A 23,738-nucleotide genomic window follows, 5' to 3' on the forward strand; every position below is an offset into this window, starting at 1 on the left:
CTCTGTTTATTCAGACATCTATTCAACAATGACATAGTCCGGTAGACTTTGACCTTATTCGGTCTATTTTTAAATGGGTTTGTAAGCTTTGTTTGCCGTTTAGATTTATCATTTTTTTAGCTCCCACATAAATAAAATTTATCTTTTTACATATTTTGTTTTAAAGTGAAAATTTTATATTAATTCACATCATTTTATAATTGTTCTTTTTAAAATGTTAATTTGTTCTGTTACTACCTATCAAGTATCAGTTAATTTTTTTATTTATATAAATTCTAATACAAATATAAATATTAGAAGAAAGTTACATATCATCTAATATACTCATATCTCCTTTCCCGTCCAACCCATCAACATTTTTTTAAAACCACTATTTATTGTTTATTTTTAAGGGCGTGACTTTTTTTTTTTTTTTTTTTTTTGGAGGGGGGAATTACACATCAGTTGAGAAGATAAAAAATATTTAACAAAAATTAAAAAAAATTATAATTATAATTATTAATATTTATTTTTCTTTTGTAAATATTTTTTTTTTTTTTTTTGTCTTTCCACTGATACGTGATCCCCCATCTTTTCTTTAGTTTACTAATAAATTCATTATCCTACATGATTTTTATTTGGAAAAATTACCCACCAGTAGAAATATACAAAGTTAATTTTATATAAATGGTAAACTATATTAATGTTATCTATTAAAATCACAAGTGTTTCAATGGATGTGCAATCATTTTTCTAAAAGTACATTGAATGGTGATTTTTTTCTTCTTAATTCAACATTCATGTCCATTAATTAACAAATTACACTGTAGTTCATAATTATTATTAGTTAAAAATTGATAATCAAAAATTAAAAGTTAAAAACACTTCCCCACAACTTTCAAATAATCATTTTTTTTAAAGTAAATTACAAATACATTTCTTGAAATTTGATTAAAATACGAATTGTTCCATGTGATTTTAAAAATTACAATCCATCCCCTGACGTTTCTAATTTCATAACAAATCGCTCCTTTTATTAATAAATCATCAAGTCAATTAATAGTTTTTAATGATGTTAAAAATATGTTTCAATTGATAATTTAAGTAATTTTATTATTATATAGGAAAACAATTATGAATTTCATTTTTTTAGTTAATTCTGTTAAATAAAGTTTTTTAATAAGGAATATTTATAATTTTTCAAACCACAGGAGATGAGCTATATTTTAAGTAAATCTCAGAAAGTATATTTGTAATTTATCATTTTTTTTTAACTTGTTTAAGTTATTTTTGTCTACTAAAATAGAAAAAAGTGAACCAAATAGTCAGTTACATACAAACTCCTAAATTAAAATAAGTTACAAACATATCGTTTAAGCTATAACAAACACCCTAATGAGTGTTTTGATTTTGTTTTGTATAAAATTTTTGTTAGAAGATTATATGTTGCTCGAAATCAAACTACATCAATGTTTCTCCATTACCACGAACTTGCTCCACAGGCGTAGATGTAATATTATCATCATCTGTTGCCAATTCTGCATATCCATCGTCAGCACGGTCACTAGCCTCTTCCACGACCTTGTAAGTGTAGAACTTAGTACATATGAAATAATAAATGAGATTAATAACTTGTAGTCCAGACACAAACAAGTAGTAGTATTCCAATTTGCCACTATTGAGGTTTCCATTTGGTATCCAATTCGTCTTTTTGCTTGTGTAGTCGTGAATCAATGATACCATCAATGTACCTGTCATTATTAATTTTTAGTCTAATAAACAAAATAAATTAAATTAACTCAAAGTAAAATAATACTAAATCAAACCAAACCACGTTTTAAATCCCATCAAATGGAGTTAGCTGCATAAATCTTTTTTTTTCACTCGATTTTATCTAAGACCATATCATTAGTTAAATTAAGGAGATTCATATTTCTATTTACTACACTAGTTCACATCAATTTAGGTCTACCCATTCTTCCAGCACTACCATCTACCGTCACTGTATCACGTTTTTTCACTCATGTCTCTGTTGGTCTCCGTTGTATATGCCCAAACCATCTCAATCTATTATCTTTTAACTTATCTTCTATTAGTACTACTACTACCCATTTTCGAATATACTCATATTTTCTAGTCTTGTCACACATTCACCTTAACATTTTCATCTCAGCAACACTCGACTTCTCCACACATTGTTTCTTAATTGCCCAACATTCCATCTCATACAATATCGCTAATCTAATAGCCATTTTATAAAACTTTTATTTTAGTCTAATGGGTACTCGTTTATCACACAGTACTCCAAAGACACTCATCCATTTAAGCCACCCCACCTTAATTCTATGGATCACATCCACTCCAATCTCCTCAGTCGTTGTGATAATCAATCCTAAATAATGATCAAAGTAAAATAATACATCGAATTAAAATTATACATCGAGATAAAAGGAATAATAAAAAGGAAGAGACTTCTCTCCAATCTAATTAATTATGGACCGAATGATGCTGTTTGAGTTGTTGGGCCATCATGAATCTCACGTCGATGATCCGTTTAATTTATTTCTTAGTGTGTATATAAATCAAATCAAGCCTTAAGTCCAATCAAATAGGATTTTTAGTATGCAGATGTTTTATTTTAAAAATAAAAATTAAAATTAATTTGATAATTGTAACATAATGAATTTATTATTTTTATTATGTACTATGTTCTCAAAGTATACATGTTGCCTAATTTATTTTTTTAAAACAAATGTGATTTAATATATAACTACAATTATTGAATCCATCAGATTCTTTTAATAAATAAGCATAAAACAAATTAAAGAATAAATTTAATGAATCTTCAAAGTAAGATGATGGCGAGCTTCATGAGTTCAAACATCACATTTCAATCCATAATAGGACTGAACAGAAGCCTTTTGCTAAGAAAATTTTTTACCACTAAGAATGCAAAAAGCGATTTGGAAAGAAGAAAGAAAATATGAGAGAAATAAGAAAAAAAAAAGTATTCATATTTTTCTACTTTTTATTTTCCTTTTATGAAAAATTCTCACTCAAATTTATAATCTAAACACAAACTAAATGATACCTCCGTAGCTCCCCAGTGCAATTGCTATCCAGAACAATGATGCCGCGGTGCTTCTCATGCTTTCCGGCGACTGATCGTAAAAAAACTCTAATCGTCCAACATTAAAGAACAATGAAGACACCCCACGAATCGAATACTGAGGAATCAACCACAACACACTAATGGGTACCGCAGCCGGTTTATCAAGCAAATTATAATCTGCAGCCACTGATTTCCTCCAAATTTCAACCAAAGCCGATACAGCAGTACCCAAAATGCCAATTGTGTAGCCTACACCAATTCTCTGCAGGCATGTGATGCCTGCAGGGTGTCCAGTGAAACGACGAGCCAAGGGCACAAATTGTCGCTCGTATAACATAAGGCCAAAGAGCACGGTGAGAATATTGAAGACTGCCATGGTTGCAGGAGGGATTTCAAATGAGTTGGAGTGGAAGAGGTGACGATCCATTGTTCGAGCTTGTTGAATGCTAAAACTGTCTTGATGGGAATATGCAGTGATGACTAGTATTCCGGATGCCCAGATGGGTAACATTCGGATTATGGATTTGAGCTCTTCGACTCGGTGGACTGTGGATAGATTCCATAAATTTGGGGAGTGTTTTTTATCTGAGTCTGTTACTACAGCAGCTTTGTCAAACCACCTTCAAATATGAGGAGCAGAGTGCACATAAGAAACTTCAAGTAATAAATTATGTGTCTTTAATGTAGTTATTCAGTATAAACCCAGAATCAGACATTATTTCACATTGGAATAGGGCAACAAAAAGGTGAGACCTTACTTCTGAGAGTTTTGTCTATGGTTCAGTAATTGATTTCAGTGCACTTCAAATATTGAGAGTATCGAATGATATGTATAGAAAATTGAGTGATCCAATCAGTCAAGAATATTTAAAAATCATTAGTCCCACAAAAAAGTTTTTTAATAGTTGAACTGGTTGGTTCACAGTCTCGACTGTGAACCAACCATATCAACTCGTGAATTAGCCTTTAACCAACACTTATCAGGAACTGGCCATATTGGCTGTGAACCAAACATATCAGCTTGTGAACTGACTATTAACCAACACGTATCGAGAACTAGCCATATCAGCTGTAAACCAACTATGTAAGCTCATGAATTGCCTATGACCAACACTTTTCAAGAACTGGTCAATATGCGTGTGATTTTCATTTCTGGTTGTCTACTAGGTACAATGGTATGAGAAATTTTAGGCGCACCAAAACTAACCATAGCATAGAATGGTATGAGAAACATGCACTTCTCTCATGAGGTGAGTCCTACTTTTTTATCAATCCCACACCCATGTTAGAGAATGTGTTTGGTTATGTGATTTTTCTATTAATATAAAACATAAGTAACGGTATTCTAAAGAGCAAGGAAAAAAAAATAGAATGCATATAGCTCAATATCTAAAAACCATGATAGGGATACAAAATCACTCAAATTATTCAAGAAAAGTGCTAACTTACTTGAAATCATTGGTGTGTAGAAGCCTTCCATTCGAAGAAATAGAAGCATCAAGCTTTTCATTTGTGTACAACAAAGTCGAGTCCTCTGGCACAACTTCTTTCCTCTTACACACAGAAGCAACAATCACCTGAACCAATCTAACCAGAGGACTCCCTTCTGGTTTCTCTTTCTTATACAAAGGAGATCCAATAATGAAGACCACAATAGACAAAGCCATGGAAATGGTAGGAATTCCAAGACCCCAACCCCAACTCACATTGTCTTGAACATAAACAAGCAATGTTATAGCAGTGAGTGTTGCTAAATCTAAGAAGAAATAGTACCAGTTGAAGAAATTCCAGCTCCTAGACTCTGTTTCTGACTTGGACATGCCAATTTGGTCGGCTGCGAAGGTGATCACACAGGGTCTAATGCCACCTAATCCGAGGGATGTGAGGAGGAGAGAAATGTTTAGGATCGATAGCTGAAAGATTGTGGCTTCCTTGCAGTCCACTTGAGTTGGGCACGGTGGAGGGCGCAGTCCCGGTAGGACTGCTGATACAATTATGCTCACCAATCCCTATATGTCACATTCGTAATGTATAAAATAAAATTAAAAATTAAAAACCGAAAGAAAAAAGAAAAATTACCATTCAGTGGTAATTTGATAAAATTATTACAAATTCATTAATAATTTTAATTATTAATATTTATAAAGCTTATCACTTATTTGAAATTATTTTTTAGAACCTACACTTTTAACTGAAATTCTTTTAAGAAAAAAAGAGCATAATGGTGTAACTTTTACAAATTAATGGAACCATTTGTATTTATCTTAGTTATTAGAAGAGATTAGTATAGTTTATGTAGCATTCGTTACCTTTTTAGCCCAAAAAAGAGCATAATGGTGTAATTTTTACAAATTAATGGAATCATTTGTCTTTATCTTAGTTATTAAAAGAGATTAGTATAGTTTATGTAGCATTCATTACCTTTTTAGCCCAAGGTATGAGATTTGTGACACTTTGGCGCTCAATATTTATATTGTATTAATTCAATCATTTTGGTCTTTAATGTTGTGTTTGGTTGGGGGATTTGGAGAGGGATTTGGAAAGGGAAAGGGAAAAAATGTGTGAAACTATGTGAAATGTAAATATATTTTTTTTACATTTCACCTACCTTTCCACACCTACCTTTCCATTTCTCTTTCCAAATCCTTCATTAAATCCCTCAACCAAACACAGCATAAATCAAACTGTCAATAACACGGTTAATGTCAGGAGTAAAGGTGTAATTTTGAATACCACAACGACAAGGATCACATATTTTGGGACTGGATGTGTAATTCATATGTGATTTTCGCATTAATGACAAATATCACATATTTTGGAAATTAAAAGTGTAATTTTTAAAATGAGTTTCCACATCAATGACACATATCAAATTGAAAGAGTTAGATTGAAGGACCAAATTAAAATAACTTTTATACATTGGAAGTCAAATTGACATATAAATTGAATATTTTGACAGCTAAAAATATAATTTAACCCTATGAAAAATATTTCAATTTTTTGTTTTCCAAACTTAAAAACTTACAACTCGGCCTAATAAACTTTATATATACTACTAAAAATCAAGCTATTTTAGTTCAATATCGGCACATTATGTGGGTGTTTGGGAAGTTACTATTTTAATAGACTATTTTAGTTTTTGACTATTTTAGGAGGTTAAAATTTTTGTGTTTGGGAAGATAGTTAGATTTTTTTTGTAATTGGATGTAATATTTGTGAGAAAAAAAATGAAATGATTATGAGTTTGATGTGACATTTTGTGGTGTTTTGGGAAGTTAATAAAAAAACTGACTTTTTAATTTTTTAACCTATTTTGTCTTTTCATGAATAAAAAATGTGAGAAGTGATGTGACATAAAATGGATAAAAAACTAAAAATTAGCTTTTTATTTTGTTCCCGAAACATTGTCTTACTGACTATTTTGGTCGATTTTGTCTTTTAGTGCTATTTAGCAAAAAAAAAAGCTAAAAAAAGCTTATTTCCAAACTAATTTTTAAACATTTTAAATTTGTTAAGTTTCAAGTCAAATTTAAACAACTTAATACTCCACTTGACTCACTTACTGTCGTAGGGATCAATATAATTTAATGTATTTATTATTTTTAGAGGGAGGAGATACCAAAGTATAGATAGAGGAACCGAGGATGATGGTCCAATATCTGCCGGCAAAAGAGTCGGCAATGAGTCCACCAAGCAACGGAGTGAAACCGGCCAAGCCGTTAAAATTGGTGAGGGTGTTGGAAGCCTTCACCAGTGGCAAGTTGAGTGTTTGAGTTAGGTATGATATCATGTTGCCATGAAACCCCGTCGTCGCAAATCTCTCACTTATTTCGTTCCCTGCAAAATCCTCAACAACAATGCTGAGAAACACATTCAGGGGGGAGGGGAATTGTGTGAATGAATCATTAATGAATCCTCAATTGAACACACAAATGGGTCGTATAAATAAAATTTTATTCAGTTATGTATATGTTGCGTTTCTTTCTATATTTGATTTTTGTGTTTATAATGGAACTAACTGATGCCCTTTTGGATAAAAAGTTTTAAAAACAACTTGTTTCCATTTTTCAAAAAACATTTTTCAGAGAATTTTACTTTTTTATTTTTCGTGTTTTTTTTATTTATTTTTACTGAATTTTTTTAATATTTTAAGTAATTTTTTTTACTTTTTAAACACACCTGACATAAATACACCTAAAAAATAAAAAAAAAATTGTAAAAAAAATCTTTTAAAAATTCACTAAATACCAAAAATATAAAAAAATATAAGAATTCAGTATATTTTTTGTATTTTTATGTATTTATTAATTTTTTAAAATATTTTTTCACAAATTTTTTTTTTTAGATACATCTAAGTAAGGTGCATCTAAAAAAATAAAAAAAAATATTTAAAATTTTAAAAATATTCACTAAAAACTAAAAAACTCAATTTTCAAAAAATTTAATCTAGAAAACTCAAACCAAACGCACTACTCATTTGGGTTACTTATAGGAAAATGTCTCGTAGCTCAAATTTTGTGGCTCAAAAGTGGCTCAAATGGCCAAAACGACGTCGTTTTGACCATTTTTATGTTGTTCTATACTCAAAACGACGTCGTTTTGGCCATTTGAGCCACTTTTGAGCCACAAAATTTGAGCTACGTAGCATTGTCGGTTACTTATAATAGTAGTGTTCTTTTGGTCCAAAAGTTAGATTCATTTTTCAAAATCAATGATTTGACAATTTATTAAAACACTAATGTGGTGTTTGGTTAGGAGATTTGAGAAAGGATTTGGAAAGAAAAAAGAAAAAAGTGTATAAAACTATATAAAATATAGACATATTTTATTCACATTTTATCTACATTTTTCTTTTTTCTTTCAAAATCTCTTATCAAATCCTCTAACCACACACATCATAAATGTACGAGTAAGAAATAATCTTCTCGTATAATCCTATTGATCAAGTCCGCGCTCCTCCAAACGCCGTCGCTTTACTCCCTGAAAACACAAACGTGAGCTAGCCGGCGGGCGTGTGCCGGATACCTCTCCGATGTCTAAGTCAGCAAAATAGACAAATAGGCAAAAGCTCTGTGTATTCGAGAATCAAAGTTGTGTTACCTCTCCATAGGTGATGGTATGAGCTTTTATAGGTTCCGCGTGGCACAATCCTAGTAGGACTCTTATTCCTTCATGCAGAATCCTCCTAGGAATCATACTCCTGAAAGATAATGCCTATCCTTCAACACCTCCCTTACTGCTTAAATCAAGTGAGATGGTCCTAGCTCAGCAACCGAGCTAGCATTGTCATGACACAGTGACAATGTAACCGAGCTATTTATCCCGGCGCTTTATGCGTAACATGTACCTCGGCTTTGCTTGTAGACCGTGCTAACCATAGCGTATTTCGACCGAGCTACTCAACAGCAAGGTCCTAAAATAAAGGCCAAAAATACCTCGGCTCAAGATGGTTTGACCGGGCTAATTGTCACCGCGCCGGCCGTGGTGACCGAGCTAACCACCAAGCTCCTTCGGACCAGGTTATCTACAAGGCTCCTTTGGACCGGACTAATTACAAGGCCCCTTTTACTCAGCCCTTCTTACTATGGCCCACAGAATGACCCATTACCCAGCTCGGCCCAATTTACATATAAATTACCCTTTCAATTGCCCCTTAATTCCATCTGCGCAGCATGATAGGGATTACTTGTTTCCGACCGAGCTAAAAGACTAGCCTTTCAACCGAGCTAAAAAACTTTAGCCTTCTAACCGAGCTAAATTCACACCGTGCTACCAACCTGTCTGGTCAAAACGTCTCTTCAATCGTACTAAAACTGAGTCGCTTCCTATTCCATAGACACGTTGCATACTATCATTAGCCCAATGCAGCTGTCACGCCGCCTTCGTATCTTGCGTAATTTGAACAGCCCCACATAATTTCTCCTTCTTCACACAAAAAACACTCATTTTGAATCTATTACTCCACTATTCATTACTTTCTCTCTCTTCGAAATTCTTCTCCCTTATTCTCTTGCAACTGTGGAGCTCGTGTTCTTGCTGGTACCACCTCCATCTTCAGTATCTTCACCTTGAACTGGTAAGTGATTCGAATCTTCTTCATTTCTGTTGATTTCTCACCTCTTTTTGCAACACAAAGCATGTTTCGCTTGTATGTTTTTCAAAGCATATGTTCCATTTTCTGAAAAAACCTTTGCAATATAACCACTGTACTCACGAATAAACTGAAGAACGATGTATCTGATCCAAAATCACACATCAACCGAACTAGGATATTGTTTGTATTAGATGCAAGCCTAGCCACAACCAACAACCACACTAAAACTTATGCCATACTTGTGGTTTCCATAAGTTGGGGACCTTTTGTTTCTTTTAACCGAGCTATCGCACCGTACTAGGTTTGCGCAATACCATGCTAGAAAGCCTCAACCGCCGACCGAGCTAAATCTTGGGGCTAAACCAGCTCCCTTAGTTCAAACCGAACTAAGCATGCTGCCCCAATGGCTCGACTGGGCTAAAGCCCCTTGCTTAAACCGAGCTAAGACTGGATAGCATTCCATGTAACCGAGCTAGGACTTCATTTATCTTGCCTATATTTCTTGTAGCACGGTCTCACGATCTATTCTTAACACCTTTCTTTTTCACTTTGTAGACTCTGACTAGGTTGCCCAAGCACTCCTTTGCACGTCCAACCGAGATACCCATTATCTACTTGGCGCCGAGCTAATACTCCAGGCTAATTTATACATAATTTAAATCCTTATGGGTAAATATAGGTTTTTAGTGAACTCACCAGGTGTTATAGCTGAGTTCCGAAGGGACTACCATATCCCTGATAATGTTCATCTCACTTTAGCCGAACTAGATACCATACCCTAGGGAAACCCAGGTTTTGTTCCTTTTACACTTCTTTCCATTGTAGAAACCGGACTAAGATTCCATGTACAGCCCCTTCTATGCGAGTTCCTTAGACAAATCAACCTCTATCCTACCCAACTTTCCACAAATTCATACCGCATAATAAATGGCATCGCCAAGCTAAACCGCCGGGCTGGCCTTAACCTCGGTTTAGCCGAGCTCTTCCATCAGTACTTCATAAGATCGGCAGAAGATGGCTGGGTTTACTATTTAAGAGTAAGACGCCGCCGTGAAAAGATAATAAAAAATACCCCAGATAAGGATGTGAATGATGATGATTTCCTCTGGGTATCTGGAAATTTTGAGGAGCAACAAGCCCCGATCCCGGGCGACAGAATAAATTGGAACAAGGGTGAAGCCGGTAGGATTACCTCGGCTCAATTCCATGCTCACTTTTACCTTGGTTTCCTTATGTTGAACCGCACTGACTGTTTGCTTTTCCTCATGCAGATTTGAACTTCCTCAAGTCCCAGTACAACTACCCCAATTTAAACACACTTCGCGCTGCACTTCGATACCCTAATAGAAGTTGGGCCGAGCTACTGAATTTTGAACCGACGTATAGACACAGTAGTAAACGTAAGACCAGGGTAACTTACTTTTTGTTGGAAGCCTCTCCTGAACCGGACCCAACCTTGCCTCAAATCAACCTTATCCAACTAACTGTTGAACAAGAAATGGCCAAGAAAAGAGCCGTAAGAGCCCTTCTGACCGAGACAAACCAGTCCGAGGTACCCCTAGCCGGTCAAACCCAAGAGACCGTGGTAGCACTGCCATCCCACCAACCTGAATTGTCTCGGACTCGCAAGCGAGCTCGGTCTTCTACTACCGAACCATGCCTCGTCGACGAAGACGAAACTGTGCTTTCCCAAACTGAAGTACCGAGCCTACGACCTGAGAGCCCAGACCGAGCCAACTCCTCTGATTGGGCACCGAAATTAACATACCACAACCAAGCCATCAGACCAACAGATTCAGTTGTGGTAGATAAAGATCACATGCTAGCCTTCAACCTGGCTAAGAGCGTGTGTCTGCCCCCTGATATGGATCACCACTCCCACCTTACCAAGCTAAAAGCTATCCGCTCGGCCACCAAATCAATGGTGCTGGTGAGTACTCTTTCCTTTGTTTTCCTGTTTTGTCCAACTGTTAGCTCGGTTCTCACTCTACATTGCTTACCATATCTATGCAGGCTATGCAAAAGAACCAGATTGCCTATAAACATGTGCTAGAGCTACGCAAAACAACAAGGCAAGCCTTGGCAGAGACTGAAAAGAAGACGGCCGAGCTAAACAAGGCCAAACAACAAATGGCCGAGCTACAATCTGAGGTCGCCCGCCTCACCGGCCTAGTTGACTTAGCCGAGGTGGACAAACAAAAAGCTCTGACCGAGCTGAAGGACCGCTATCTGCGTGAGCTTGCCAAAGTTGAGCAGACCAAGAAAGCCGAAATAACTGAACTTGAGAAAAAGATTGGCAATGCAGAGGACCGTGGTTACAAAGAAGGTGAAGCAACCTACATCCTGCAGTGCGAAGCTGCCAAGGATCTATTTTTCAAGTGCGGGTGGAAAGCGGCGGTGGAACAGCTCGGTCACGGTCCAGAGACTGAGGTTTTCCTGAACCCTCCATCGCACTTCATACCGAGCTGTATGGCGGAGTATGTAGCCGCCATTCAACAAAAATTCCTTGAATCTGAGGATGATGATGAAGAGACCGTGCCTGACAATGCCCCGGTCGTCAATGATCCAGCTATTAGTTCAGTGCGGGTTGAACCACCGGTGGAAGACCTGACAACCGGGCTACCAACTGAAACCGGGCTCCGAGTTGAACTGGATGCTGATCTTGACGATCTGTTTGCTTGACTTTGTATTTTCTTCTTTTTTACTTTTGGAAAGAAAACTGTAACCGGGCTGAAATCCCACCATTTTGTAACTCTTGATTTGTACTCTCAATGAAATCTTCTTTTGTTCCAATTGTTATTTCGGTTAATTCCAATGTATGTATTTTACTCTGTAATCTGAGTGAAATATAATATTCTCTAGCCGAGATCCTTTATTCTGGTCTTAAACTTTGCGATCTAACTGGCCATACCTGCCAACCTCTTCAGCCTAGATCCTTATCTCGGCTGAAGAACAATAAGTGTTGGTTTTTCCAGCCAACCTTTTTAGCCTAGGTTCTTATCTCGGCTGAAGAATTAACAAGTGTTGGTTTTTCCAGCCAACCTCTTCAGCTGAGATCCTTTATCTCGGTTGAAGAACGATAAATGTTGGTTTTTCCAGCCAACCGCTTCAGCCTAGGCTCTTATCTCGGCTGAAGAATTAACAAGTGTTGGTTTTTTCAGCCAACCTCTTCAGTCGAGATCCTTTATCTCAATTGAAGAACAATAAGTGTTGATTTTTCCAGCCAACCGCTTCAGCCTAGGTTCTAATCTTAGTTGAAGAGAACTCAAAGTTGGTTTTTCCTGCCAACTCTGAGTGAAGTGTTTGGTTAGTCCTGCCAAACGTCCTGCAGCCTGGATCCTTATCCTGGGCTTAGTAGGGGTGTTGGTTTTTCCAGCCAACCTCTAAGTTGATTATTCTTGTCAACCTAGAGTAAAGTGTTTGGTTATTCTGACCAAACGTCTTGCAGCCTGGATCCTTATCCTGGGCTTAGGAGGGGTGTTGGTTTTTCCAGCCAACCTCTAAGTTGGTTATTCCTGCCAACCTAGACTAAAGTGTTTGGTTATTCCAACCAAACGTCCTGCAGCCTGGATCCTTATCCTGGGCTTAGGAGGGGTGTTGGTTATTCCAGCCAACTTCTTCAGCACTGATCCTAATCTTAGCTGAAGAGAGTGCAAAGTTGGTTATTCTCGCCAACTATGCTCACAGTGCACCTAACTCACTAAAACAATCTTTTACAAAAGGAAACAACTATACTGAAAAGAAACTACTTGTTTTATTGAGAAAGAAAAAAATTACAAATACTTGAAAGAAAAGCTAAAAATAAAATAGTTTGAGATTGACAGTGTTCCATGGCCTAGGAATGGCTTTGTCGTCCTCGTCTTCCAAGTGGTATGCCCCTTTACCAACTAATCCAACAATTTTGTAAGGTCCTTCCCAATTGGGTCCTAACTTGCCGTCTCCGGGTACCAAGGTGTTGTCCATCACTTTGCGCAGTACCCAATCTCCAATTTTGAATTGTCTTGGATGTACTGTTTTGTTATACTTTTCTGGACAACTCCTATTGGTATGAGGCGGTGTGAACCAGAGCTCTTTCTCTTCTTTCTTCTGCAAGGTCGAGCTCTAATGTGATGGCTTCTCCATTTAAGTCTGGATCAAAATTTTCGCTTCGAATGGTGGGGATGCCAACTTCCAGTAGGATTACTGCTTCCATGCCGTAGGCTAAGGAGAATGGTGTTTCTCCCAATGATCGTCGAGGTGTGGTACGGTAAGCCCATAAAACATGAGGAAGCTCCTCAGCCCATTTTCCTTTTGCTTTCTCTAATCTTTTCTTCAATCCATCCAAGACAACCTTGTTTAATGCTTCTGCCTGGCCATTTGCTTGGGGGTATGTCGGTGTAGAGTTGTAGAATTCTATCTTGTACTCTTCACAAAAGCCTCTAAAAATTTTGCCGTCGAACTAGGTGCCGTTGTCTGATATCAGCGCCTTGGGTATGCCGAACCAAGTGATGATATTCTGCCAGACGAACTTCTTTACATCTTTCTCCTTTATTGATGCTAGTGCTTCTGCTTCCACCCACTTTGTGAAGTAGTATGTTGCTGCAAGGAAGAACTTTTTGTTGCCGGGTGCTGTTGGAAGTGGTCCTACTATGTCCAAGCCCCACATTGCGAAGGGCCATGGGCTAGTTAAAGGTAGAAGCTCTCTGGCTGGCTGATGAATTTAGTGTGCAAACTTCTAATATTTCTCGCACTTCTTGACATACTTCTCCGAATCTACTTGCATGTAAGGCCACCAATATCCCTGCGAAATTGCTCTGTAAGCCAATGATCTCCCCTCTTGGTGGCTTCCGCATACGCCTTCATGAATCTCGAACAGGAATGCTTCGACCTTGCTGGGATGGACACACTTCAAGTAAGGTAGTGTGAAGGATTTCTTGTACAAGGCCATTGATGGGGAGAGCCAAAATCGTTGTGACTTTGCTCTAATCTTGTTGGCTTCCTTCTTCTCTTTGGGAAAAATGTCGTCTTTTAGGAACGTTATAATGGGATCCATCCATGAAGCGTCTAGTTCGGCGCAACATACTTCTTCTACTTTAGGTTCTTCAATGCTTGGTCTGGGTAAGAAGTCAATCAGTAGTGGATGTGGAATGGATGTATCTGCCATTGAAGCAAAGCCTGCTAGTTCATCTGCTCTGCTGTTTTTTTCCCTACCAATCTGCTCTATTCGTACTGCTTTGAACTTCATGATCTCTTTTCTGACTAACTCTTGGTACTTAGCCATCCTTTCATCATTTGCTTCGTAGTCTCCTGAAATTTGGTTTACCACCAGCTGTGAGTCACTGTAAACCATTAGCTCGGTGGCCTTCATGTAGAGTGCTGATTTTAGTCCTGCTAGAAGCGCTTCATACTCTGCTTCGTTGTTTGATGCTGGGAAGCCAAGGTTGACTACCTGTTCCACTACTAGGCCATCTGGTGAGATGAGGACTATGCCGAGTCCTGCTCCGTGCCTGTTGGATGCTCCATCCACAAAGAGCTTCCACATCTCTCCTGCGAATAGCTTCCAGCAGGTAGAGGGATCGGATGATGCCTTGGGGTCCTGAGTGTTGCTGGTGTTTTCTTCAAAGTCCACACTTACTATTTGCCCCTTGCTATCTGATTGTTCCAAGTCTTTATTTGTTGATGAGTCTTTGCTTGGTGCAGCATGGTTTGTTTCTCCCTCCTTTTGTTCACACCGGTCTGTCTTGGGATGTGGCTGGGTATCCTGTATTAGGTTTCCATCCCTATTTCGGTTGTATCCGTTAAGTCAACTAGGTAGACGTGATGACTTCCTGGTGTGAATTTTGCGACAAAGTTTGCCAAAGCTTGGGCTTTTATCGCGGTTCTGGGTTGAAACTTGATGTCAAACTGTCCCAACTCTACTGCCCACTTCAAGATTTGCCCAGAAAAGTTCGCCCTCTCAAACAAAGCTTTTAATAGAAAAGCTGTAAGGACGATTGTGGTGTGGGCGTGAAAATAGTGCGACAACTTCCTTGAGGCCATCATCAAGGCTAGGGCCAGTTTTTCCAGTGGTAAGTACCTAGTTTCTGCGCCCAGCAATGTCTTGCTGACATAAAATATAGGCAAATGTTGGATTCCTTCTGCTCGGACCAACACTGCGCTAATTGCGTGCTGTGAAACTGCCAGGTACAAAAATAGTTCTTCTCTAGGTATTAGGGTCACTAGCAGCGGTGGAGAAGACATGTATTCCTTCAAACTTTCTAGGGCGCGCTCGCATTCTTCATCTCACTCAAACTTGGCCTTTAATGCTTGAAAAAATGGTCGACTTCTGTCTAACGACCAACTTATGAGCCGGTTTAGCGCGGCTGCCATACCGGTGAGATGCTGTACTTTTTTTACTGAGTTGGGCCTCTCTAGATCCTGAATTGCTTTGATCTGAGAAGGGTCTGCCTCTATACCTCGGTTGGTCACCAAGAAGCCTAGGAATTTGCCTGATCTTACGCCGAACGCACACTTAGATGCATTAAGGCGTAACTTGTGCTTCTTTAGGATTTGAAACATCTCACCTAGGTCCCTGAGATGGTCATTCTCATCCTTGCTTTTGACTACCATATCGTCGATGTAAGAATCCATTGTTCTGCCTAACAATGGTTCGAACATCTTGGTGATTATCCACTGGAATGTTGCCCCTGTGTTCTTTAGGCCAAAGGGCATGACCTTGTAGCAATACAAACCTTTTGGCGTTGTAAAAGATGTGACCTCCTGGTCTGGTTCATATATAGAGATCTGATGATAACCTCTGTATGCATCAAGAAAGCTAAGTCGGTTGTGTCCTACCGTGAGGTCTACCAGTTAGTCTATCCGTGGTAGAGGAAAGCTGTCTTCTAGGCACGCTTTGTTGACTGTTTTGTAATCCATACAGACACGCCATTTTCCATTCTTCTTTGGCACCACTACTGTGTTGGATATCCACTTGGGATAGTGCACCTCTCTGATAGCTCCTACCTCTAGAAGGTTTCCCACTTCTTCCGTCACTATCTCGGCGTGGTGGAATGCTGATCTGCGAGTGCGCTATATGATTGATCTTGCAGTTGGGTAGACATTCAAATGGTGACAGATGAAGTTTGGGTCAATGTCAGGCATGTCATACGGCGTCCAGGTAAACACTTCGATGTTAGAGGTCAAGAATTCCATGACCTCTATTCTCTCGGTGCTGGACATAGTTGAGCCAAGCAAAAAGAACTTTTTCGGGTCCTTTTCATCTATTCTTACCTGTACCAAGTCTTCCACTGCCTTCTGTTCAGCGGCTTTGCCAACATCTGCAAACAATTCATTGCTCTCAGGTTCTTCCACCATCTGAACAAACCCTTTGGCAGCTCGGCTGCCATTTACTGTGACGAAGCATTGCTTGGACATAATTTGGTCTCCATAGACCTCTTCAATTACTCCGGCTTTGTTAGGGAACCGCATTACTTGATGGTAAGTTGACGCTACCGATCGCATGGCGTGCAGCGATGTCCTCCCCAAGATTATGTTGTAAGTGGAAGGGACTTTCAACACCCAAAATTTCACTTGTTTCGTCATGCTTCCTGCTCTGACTGGGAGGATAATCTTGTCAACTGGCCACTCTAGCATTGAGTTGAATCTGATCAGGGGAGATACGGCAGGTGCCAAGTCTTTGTCCTCCAGTTTCAACTATTTAAAAGTTTCGTAGTACATTATCTCACATGAGCTCTCTTGGTCGATCAAAATTCGCTTGACGCTGTAATCCTTGACACGAAGAGTGACGACCAGTGCATCATTGTGAGGGCAATATATCCTTTCCAAGTCTCTATCTGAAAAAGACATGACGTTTGTGGCCTCTGTTTTTCCCTTTTTAATGGTGGGCTGCGCACTTAATACCTCCCTTAAGTGCTCAGCCTTCTTTATCATTCCCCTGAGCTCACATACTCGCTCAGGCTCGAATACCACATGTATTACATTTATCACGCCTTGAGGTGGGGTGTTGATCGGCGTTCCGTCTGGGTGATCGTGGTTTTGGGCGGTTGGTTGCGTGCCTCCTTCGATGTATCGGTCCAGGTGACCAGCTGCCACCAACTCCTCCAGATGTTGTCTCAACGGCGTGCAATTTTCAGTGCGGTGCCCCTTTTCCTTATGGAAGGTGCACCGAAATATTTCGTCGTAGTCCTTCTGTGCCTCTCCCAATTTAGCTGGCCATCTGACGAAGGTTCATCGCGTATCTCGCTGAGAATTCGGTAGATTGGTTTCTTGAATAGCGTGATAATGGCAGTGCGGACTCTCAACCATCTTTTATCTTGGTCTTCTCCGTTGTCTCGCCTGCCTCGCTCGTTCTTGCTTGGACGTTCTACCGTGTTGAATTTTGCCGAAGTCTTTTTATCTGGTATTGCAGCTGCACCAGACTTTGTTTTAGCACGGGTGCCATCCTCCTCCACCCGAATGTGCTGGTGTACCTTCTCCATTAAAGCTTCCATTGTGAGGGGAGGTGTCATGGTAATTGAGTCCCTCAGCCTGTTTCTGACTGGAAGTTCTCTTTTGTATTGCGCGATGGCGAGATTTGTGGGACAATCTCCTATCTGGTTGAAGGTCTCCCAATAACGACTGTTGTAGGATCTCAACGTCTCCTTGTTGCCCATGTCAATGAAGAGTAGCTGGTCGATCTCTACTGGCGTCTTGGTGTTCGTCTGAACCTTGTTACGAACGCCTCCACTAATTGCGCCCAGGAGGTTATGCTGCCTTTTGGTAGCCTTTCGAACTAGGTTAAACCTAGGTCGCCAAGGCTGGATGGGAATGGGATGCACATCAAAGCTTCGTTCCGCCGGTATACTGCCATGACCTGGCGAAAATGGCTTAGGTGCATGTAAGGGTCTGTCTTCCCTTCGTACGTCGTAAATTTAGGCTGGATGAAACCTGAATGTAAGGGTGCGTTCTCAATCGCCGGAACAAACGGCGAGCTATATAGCCTTGCCAATGCTTTATCTGTTGGTTCGTAGGCAAGGTGTGGTATTGGCATTCCTACCTCGACGCCTCTATGCGTCCGAGGAGCCAACCGCTGAAGGGCTGAAACTCTGTGCGGATCGCGTGCCCTTGCATCCTCTTTCCGCTGTGCCCTTTCTTCAAGCACAGTCCGTAAGTCGGACGATCTAGGCAACTCCGTTTGTCTAGATGCCGTCTGGTGCGTATGTGAGGGCCGATAGGTGCTTCCCTCAGTGTAGGACCTCAATGTTCTCGTTCTCTCAGACCTGGAGTAATGAGTCCTGGAAGTCCTTGATTGAGTGTCGCCTGTTCTGAGGCTCCTACTCTCTGCTTATGATGGCGTGGTATGCCTACCACGATCTTCTGAGTGGCGAGGAGGCGTATTACTTTTGCGCCCCTCTCCTGTCGCCACCCCTTTCCTTTTTGTCTGGCGTTTCATCAATTTCATGTCTGCCGCCATCTTCCTGATTAACTCGTCCTGCTCCTTTACCCGATCCTCCAAAACTTGAGGGTCGATCCTCCTCCTCTGTCTATCAGGACTTGATGAGCGACGGAGACTGTTACCCCGCCTTCCCCTTGCATCCTTCCGAGGATTCTGTCGCTAGGGCTCCAGGTCTGCCATGAGAGGGATTGAAGGCAAACCTTCGCGCCTTCCACCTTCCTTGGGGTTTGCCCGTTAATGGCAGACTGCGACAAATCTTCATTGTGTGCCATTGCGTCTAATCTAGCGAGAAACACTTTGATCAAGAGGTTTTGTTCTTTCTGTAATTCCCACAGACGGCGCCAATTGTACGAACAAGAAATAATCTTCTCGTATAATCTTGTTGATCAAGTTCGCGCTCCTCCAAACGTTGTCGCTTTACTCCCTGAAAACACAAATGTGAGCTAGCCAGCAGGTGTGTGCCGGATACCTCTCCGATGCCTAAGTCAGCAAAATAGACAAATAGGCAAAAGCTCTGTGTATTCAAGAATCAAAATTGTGTTACCTCTCCATAGGTGATGGCATGAGCTTTTATAGGTTCCGCGTGGCACAATCCTAGTAGGACTCTTATTTCTCTATGCAGAATCCTCTTACACCCTCCTCACTGCTTAAACCAAGTGAGATGATCCTAGCTCAGCAACCGAGCTAGCATTGTCATGACACAGTGACAATGTAACCGAGCTATTTATCCCGGCGCTTTATGCGTAACATGTACCTCGACTTTGCTTGTAGGCCGTGCTAACCATAGCGTACTTCGACCGAGCTACTCAACAGCAAGGTCCTAAAATAGAGGCCAAAAATACCTCGGCTCAAGATGGTTTGACCGGGCTAACCGTCACCGCGCCAGCCGTGGTGACCGAACTAACCACCAAGCTCCTTCGGACCGGGCTATCTACAAGGCTCCTTTAGACTGGACTAATTACAAGGCCCCTTTTACTCAGCCCTTCTTACTATGGCCCACAGACTGCCCATTACCCAGCTCGGCCCAATTTACATATAAATTACCCTCTCAATAAAGATATTTTTTTCTCATATTTTTTTTAATCATTAATCAATCCTCTTTTAATCTTAAAAATAAATCTAAAAAAGACCATATTATTTTCCACAAAGTCAAGTTAATGGGAAGACTTTTAATTCTTATGACATAATGGAGCGCTCTCATTTGACAAGTTAATGGGAAAACATGTATCAAAATTTCCAAGTCAAGCAATGAGCTTGGTTAAGGATCTTCTGTCCCACTGTATTCTCTTTTCGTTCAAATTCTTATCTACTACAGAATTAGAGTTCGAAAATAAATTGTATAATAGAGAGGTGATTTAAGACAACGAAAACAAGAGAAAGTGTAAGGCTCTGCTTGGTTATGATTTGTAAACGTGTTTCTATACGTGTGTTTGAGTATGATGTTTGGTTATGGTTTTAAAATCAATTTTCACGAGCTCTGCAGAGAATTCTGTGCATTAGCCACGTTTTTTGTGAAAATTTTGCCTGAGGAAGTCCACCCGGATGTCCACCCGAATGTCCTTGGGGATGTCCACCCGGATGTCCTCTGAATTCTAGATTTTTTTTTTTTTTTGCAATTGATTTATATAATCGGGAAAAATATTTTTTGAAAATTTTTAAATTTTTTATGTGCTTTAAAATAATTTTGAGTTGTATGTTTAGTTATGAGTTGTAAATTTTTGTATCACATATCAAATGTCACATCAACAATTTCTCACTCAAAACAAACCTCTTTTCGAAAACTATTTTCAAAACTCTTTACCAAACAAATTTTCTACACTCAAATCATAATTCTACAACACACAAACTCAAAATATAATTCATACTTTCAAATCATATTTACAAAACACAACCAAACGCAGGCTAAGTTTTTTTTTTTTTTTTTTTTTTTTTTGTTGTTGTTGTTCACTCAAAATAAAGAAGTACATGGAGGTAATAAGAACGAAAGAAGAAGAAAGTTTTATCGCTAAACTTATCTTGTATACTAATTGCAATTGAGAAAAATAACAAACTTATGCTATATCTTTATTGGTAGAGAGAAATTAACAAAAACAAGTAGAGCAACAAAATGAAAACGAAAACGAAAACAACACTTACCAAGGATGAATGGAATTGGTTTAATCCCTCCAACCTCTCTCTTCTTCTTAATCTCTCCCCTTTCCTCCTCTCCATGCTCTATCAAATTTTTCTCTGCATCATCCATCTTCTTTTCAAACACCGGCAAAACATCCAACGGTTGGTTATATTTGATTATGATCCATGGGGAAACAAAGTCATAGTCAAATTTTATAAAATAAGAGTGGGCTATGGTGTCAAGGAAGTGACTTAATTAGATTATCTTTCCTTATTCACGGAGTGCTTTATTGTAACATATAATATCCACACAAATATAGGCACCGAAAGTGGTCAAAAATGTCAAAAGGATATATCAGTTGTAAAAAGAAATGCGTGAAACACACGCACTTCTTCTTTTGTAGTTGGGTTTTGATTAGGAGATTTGGAGATGAATTATGAAGAAGAAAAAAAATGTGTGAAATTATATAAAATATAAGTATATTTTATTTATATTTTACCGTCTTTTTTTCTTTTCCTTTTTAAATTACTTCTTAAATCTCTCAATCAAACACAGTTCTTCAGCTTCTCTCCCTCGCCGGCGTCTCTTGATACTGCAAAAAAAAAAAAATATGTCATTTAGCAAACAAACCCATATTTTGGTATCAAAGGAACTAAGAAAATCTAGATATGCATATCATAGTGAAACCATAATTTTTAAAATTATTTATAAGCCACAAAAATTTTCAAGAAAAATTCAATACTCTGTGTGTGATAAAAATTTGAGATGGCAGTTATTTACGGTTAACTGTATACATAACTACCATATTTGTTGTACTCTAATTCTACCAAAAAAACAAAAAAACAAAAAGTCCAGACCCATTAAATTAATATTCAGGGTCATTCAACGGGATTAAAATATAACTAAATTAAATTAATATACAGGGTCATTCAACAGGATTAAAATATAACTAAAAAAACATAAACACCATAAATAGCTATTTCTATTTCAGACCAGCAATCAAAAAATCAATTGAACTAAACAAACCCAAATAGCTCAATAGAATTCAAAAAAAACTTAAATTATTTCCAGGAAGAATCCAAACCCATCAGAACAATAAAAAAATCAATTGAACTACCCACTTAGGTCCTGGAGGAATTAAAAGAGCTGAAGTCCAAAATTCTCAGAATTTCTTCCAAATTCCCGGCAACCAAACAAAATATAAACAAATTGAAAACCTGAAAAACTGAATATCCTTGAGCTTGGGATTTCAATCTTCGATGAGGATGGTAGAGAGAAGAGAGGAGAGAAGGGAGGACGGCAAGAGGAGATCAGTGGTCGGAGAGAGGAAGGCGAGAGAAGAGTAGAGGCGGTCGGATCGGTGGTGTGGTCGTCGGGAGAGGTGAGACCAAAGAGAGAGATAGAGTCCAGTTGGGAAAGAGAGGAAACGGGGGAGCAGGACAGACAAGATGCCTGTGGTGAGTACGCTATTCGCATAGGAAAAATGGCATGGACGTTAAATAATATATTAAATTTTTATCAAATATTTTATATTGATATTAAATTTATAAAAATTCACATGTGTAAGTCTGCCCTTATATGAGAAATTTAATAAATTATTTTAGATTTTTAGTATAATTTTTTACATAATTTTTTGTTTTTTAAATTATGATTAAAAAATTGTTATAGTTAAATGTAATATAAAATATAATCACAAATCCTTATAATTAAAATAATATTATATAATTAAAAAAATAATCATAACTAAAGAAAAAATAACATAATTAGAATTGTATATGATACAGCTTTTTCAAAAATATGTATATTAGAATTTTCTTTAGTTTTGAAATCAATTATGAAAAATGTTTTTAAAATGTAAAAATTTATTTAATTGTATGTTTTAAAAATAATTTTGTGGTTTTATAGTTACAGTTTTTTTGGTTCGAGATGATTTCTAATTTTTTTTTTAGTTAAATAGATGAGTGTGATAGGAAAAAAAAATGATTAATTGATGTGTAGGATATGAAATAATGAAAGAAATAAGATAAACAAAAAATAATTAAAAAATAATTTTTAAAAAAATTATAAATCAAACAAATTTTGAATTTTAAACCTTTAAAATTTTATTTGAAAATTAAACTAAAAACAAAACAGCATTTTGAGAGAAAGAGAGAGAAGCGTGGGATAGTTCACATGAAGCATTTTGTAATTCGTATATTATATAATTATGAGATTATTTGAAATTATTTAAATAAATGTATATTTTAACTTTTTATAATAAAAAGAAAAGAAATAATATGATCTCAAAAGGATAAAAAAATATATGCTAATATAAGGGATTGTCAAATAGTACTTATATTTTATGTGCTATCAAGTTGCATGATTTACAAATCTAAAAAAAAAAAAAAAAAAGTTGCATGATTTTATATTTATGTTTTTATGAGCTGGTATATGTAAATTATATTTTGTATTCATTTGTATCGTATAAAACAATACCGTAGTTTGAGGAGAACACGAGGGAGATAGCTAACATTATCTTCAAATTTACGTTAATTTTGTTTTCTTTCCACTATTTTTTAATTTTTATAACTAATTACTGTATTAAAGAAAGAATACAAATTATTCCATGTATATGTTCCATTTAGTGGTGGTCACAACAATCACATCATTGGCAGTGAGCCTTCCCTATCATGCACAAAAAGTGAAATCACAGTGACCAAAGCATAAGGGCCTATCTTATAAGTAGAGGTTTTCTCTCGTAGTTCTCGTTTCAGAACACGTTAATTTAGGTCAAGTTTGGCATATTTAAAAAAAGATATAAAATTAAAAAGTCATTATTCTATTTAAGTCATATCATTTTATTTAAGTCACATCACCTCTATAACACATCACTTCAAATCCAACCCAAACTCAACCCATATTTCATAAAAAGTTAAAAAGTGCACTTATTTAGATCATGCCAAACAACTCCTTAGTAACTTTTTAATTATTTGATTAAAATATAAATTAAAAAAAATTAATAGGTTTGGGATAACTTTTTATGAAAAGA

At 37.7% G+C, this 23,738-nt stretch overlaps 1 protein-coding gene across 14 annotated transcripts; it reads right to left on the reverse strand.

Moving 5' to 3' along the window:
- Window positions 1-1,292: 1,292 nt before the first annotated feature.
- On the reverse strand, window positions 1,293-22,186 carry LOC114277871 (protein NRT1/ PTR FAMILY 3.1). Of its 14 annotated transcripts, none has more exons than XM_082891067.1 (7): window positions 21,832-22,186; window positions 21,210-21,302; window positions 20,734-20,826; window positions 6,711-6,928; window positions 4,541-5,100; window positions 3,071-3,711; window positions 1,293-1,730 (listed from the first exon to the last, which is right to left on the reverse strand). In XM_082891067.1, the coding sequence occupies exons 4-7, from the start codon at window positions 6,879-6,881 to the stop codon at window positions 1,441-1,443; spliced, it is 1,662 nt and encodes a 553-aa protein (XP_082747193.1). In that variant the 5' UTR covers window positions 6,882-6,928; window positions 20,734-20,826; window positions 21,210-21,302; window positions 21,832-22,186; the 3' UTR covers window positions 1,293-1,440. The 14 variants fall into 14 exon arrangements, with proteins under 14 accessions (XP_082747193.1, XP_082747190.1, XP_082747191.1 ...); XM_082891064.1 differs by having other exon boundaries at window positions 20,734-20,839; XM_082891065.1 differs by having other exon boundaries at window positions 20,734-20,842.
- Window positions 22,187-23,738: the final 1,552 nt, after the last annotated feature.

This window comes from Camellia sinensis, chromosome 10 (assembly GCF_055761805.1).
Source record: "Camellia sinensis isolate YWXY chromosome 10, ASM5576180v1, whole genome shotgun sequence".
NCBI lineage: Eukaryota > Viridiplantae > Streptophyta > Magnoliopsida > Ericales > Theaceae > Camellia > Camellia sinensis.

What these genes read in the sequence shown, in the direction of transcription:
- LOC114277871 (XM_082891064.1), bottom strand. Translation starts at nt 20,839, where the DNA reads ATGGATGATGCAGAGAAAAATTTGATAGAGCATGGAGAGGAGGAAAGG. An exon ending in ACCAATTCCATTCATCCTTG is followed by an intron (nt 6,929 to 20,733) that starts GTAAGTGTTGTT and finishes AGGATTTTGCAG; the next exon opens with GGAACGAAATAAGTGAGAGA. An exon ending in TGCACTGGGGAGCTACGGAG is followed by an intron (nt 1,731 to 3,070) that starts GTATCATTTAGT and finishes TAATAATGACAG; the next exon opens with GTACATTGATGGTATCATTG.